General features: G+C 34.4%; 1 protein-coding gene across 1 annotated transcript in view; it reads left to right on the plus strand.

Annotated features, from left to right (window-relative positions):
- The first annotated feature begins 931 nt into the window (after positions 1-931).
- The window catches only part of LOC106872940 (ubiquitin-protein ligase E3C), a 78,103-nt gene continuing 77,725 nt past the window's right edge, over positions 932-1,309 (plus strand). Inside the window, exon 1 of the mRNA XM_014920117.2 lies at positions 932-1,107. Coding sequence (XP_014775603.1) covers positions 1,042-1,107 — 66 coding nt within the window. The 5' untranslated portion in view covers positions 932-1,041. The remainder of the gene's footprint in view (positions 1,108-1,309) is intronic.

The following is a 1,309-nucleotide window of genomic DNA, read 5'->3' on the forward strand; positions in this document are numbered from 1 at the left end:
TTCTGTTTAGGGGTCAAATACACGTCTGGAGGTTTTTCATTGAAATCTTCTTTAAATAAAGTAGTTGTATGCTGTCAACTTAATGTGACAGTCCCATGAAGGGAATAATACTACTGCTATTTAGCCCTAGGAAGCAGCACCGCTTCCTGTCGGCCTTGACACATTTCCTGTGTCCTTATGTTTACAAGGGGCTGACAAGCACCTCCACTTAGCTAAGCCTGCATCCAGACACATGTTTCTGAGTCTTTGCTCGTTACGAGAGCTTGACAGGCATCTCCAACTAGCAGGCCATTGCTACTCCAGACTGATGACGAATTGTTGCTTGAAAATTGCAGTGACTAAAACAATGAAAGAATATCTGAGAATGTAATGTGCTAACAATAAACTTACGTTCTTGTATATTTTCTTAGTGACTCTTTCGCCATTACTTTGGCGATTACGACTAAGCTGTGCTTCACTGAGGAGTTCAGAATATAATGCAAACGTGTGCGGAGTTACCTATCTACTTACACGGAAATGACAATAAAATAAAATAAAATAAAATTCTCCCTCGATAAAATCATCATTTTCTTACGGTACATACACTTACAGTTACTTTTGTAAGGCTTCATGTCTTAAATATGTTTTAAACTTAATTAGAAAGTAATGAATAGTCTGGTAATTCATAGTACGGTAACAGAAACCTCTCGCGAGAACAGAATAAAATGTAGAATCCTATCATGATTATTGTAATTCAAGTAATAAACGTGATTTTAGTACCTGAACACAATTAACAATGTTAATAATAAAGCTAATTTTGTTCTTAATATTAAGTTTATTAACTTGATAAAGCTATTAGAAGTCTTCTGACATGTTTCCTGTAGCGCTTCGTTTCGCGACTTTGTATTAAGAAAGAAAAATCGTTTCGCCACTATTGTTATTAACTCGATTCCAGTTTTTATATTAACATTGCAAATATGTTTTCCCTTCAGCATTTATCATCTCGATCGTCTTACTTCATTTGACTGTTTTGGTTTTTTTACCTTTTTTTTCCTCACAAATATGTATAGCTTCGAAGGGGAATTTCGTCGTGGACCTATCCAGTCATTTCGCGGCGCTAGTACAAAGGTAATATCAGCTTTGAGATTTGTTTAGCTTTAAAACTAAACGAAACATTTATATTATATCTTGAAACCGCAACTGTTTGCAAACCCATAAATATCCTGAGATTATTCATTTGGATTCTACCTTCTAATGAATAATTTCATTTATTACAAGCAGCAAATAAATATTCTTTCTCCGTCCTAATTTTTTTCTCATTCATAAAAAA

Source organism: Octopus bimaculoides, chromosome 19 (genome assembly GCF_001194135.2).
Source record: "Octopus bimaculoides isolate UCB-OBI-ISO-001 chromosome 19, ASM119413v2, whole genome shotgun sequence".
In the NCBI taxonomy this organism is placed as follows: Eukaryota; Metazoa; Mollusca; class Cephalopoda; order Octopoda; family Octopodidae; genus Octopus; species Octopus bimaculoides.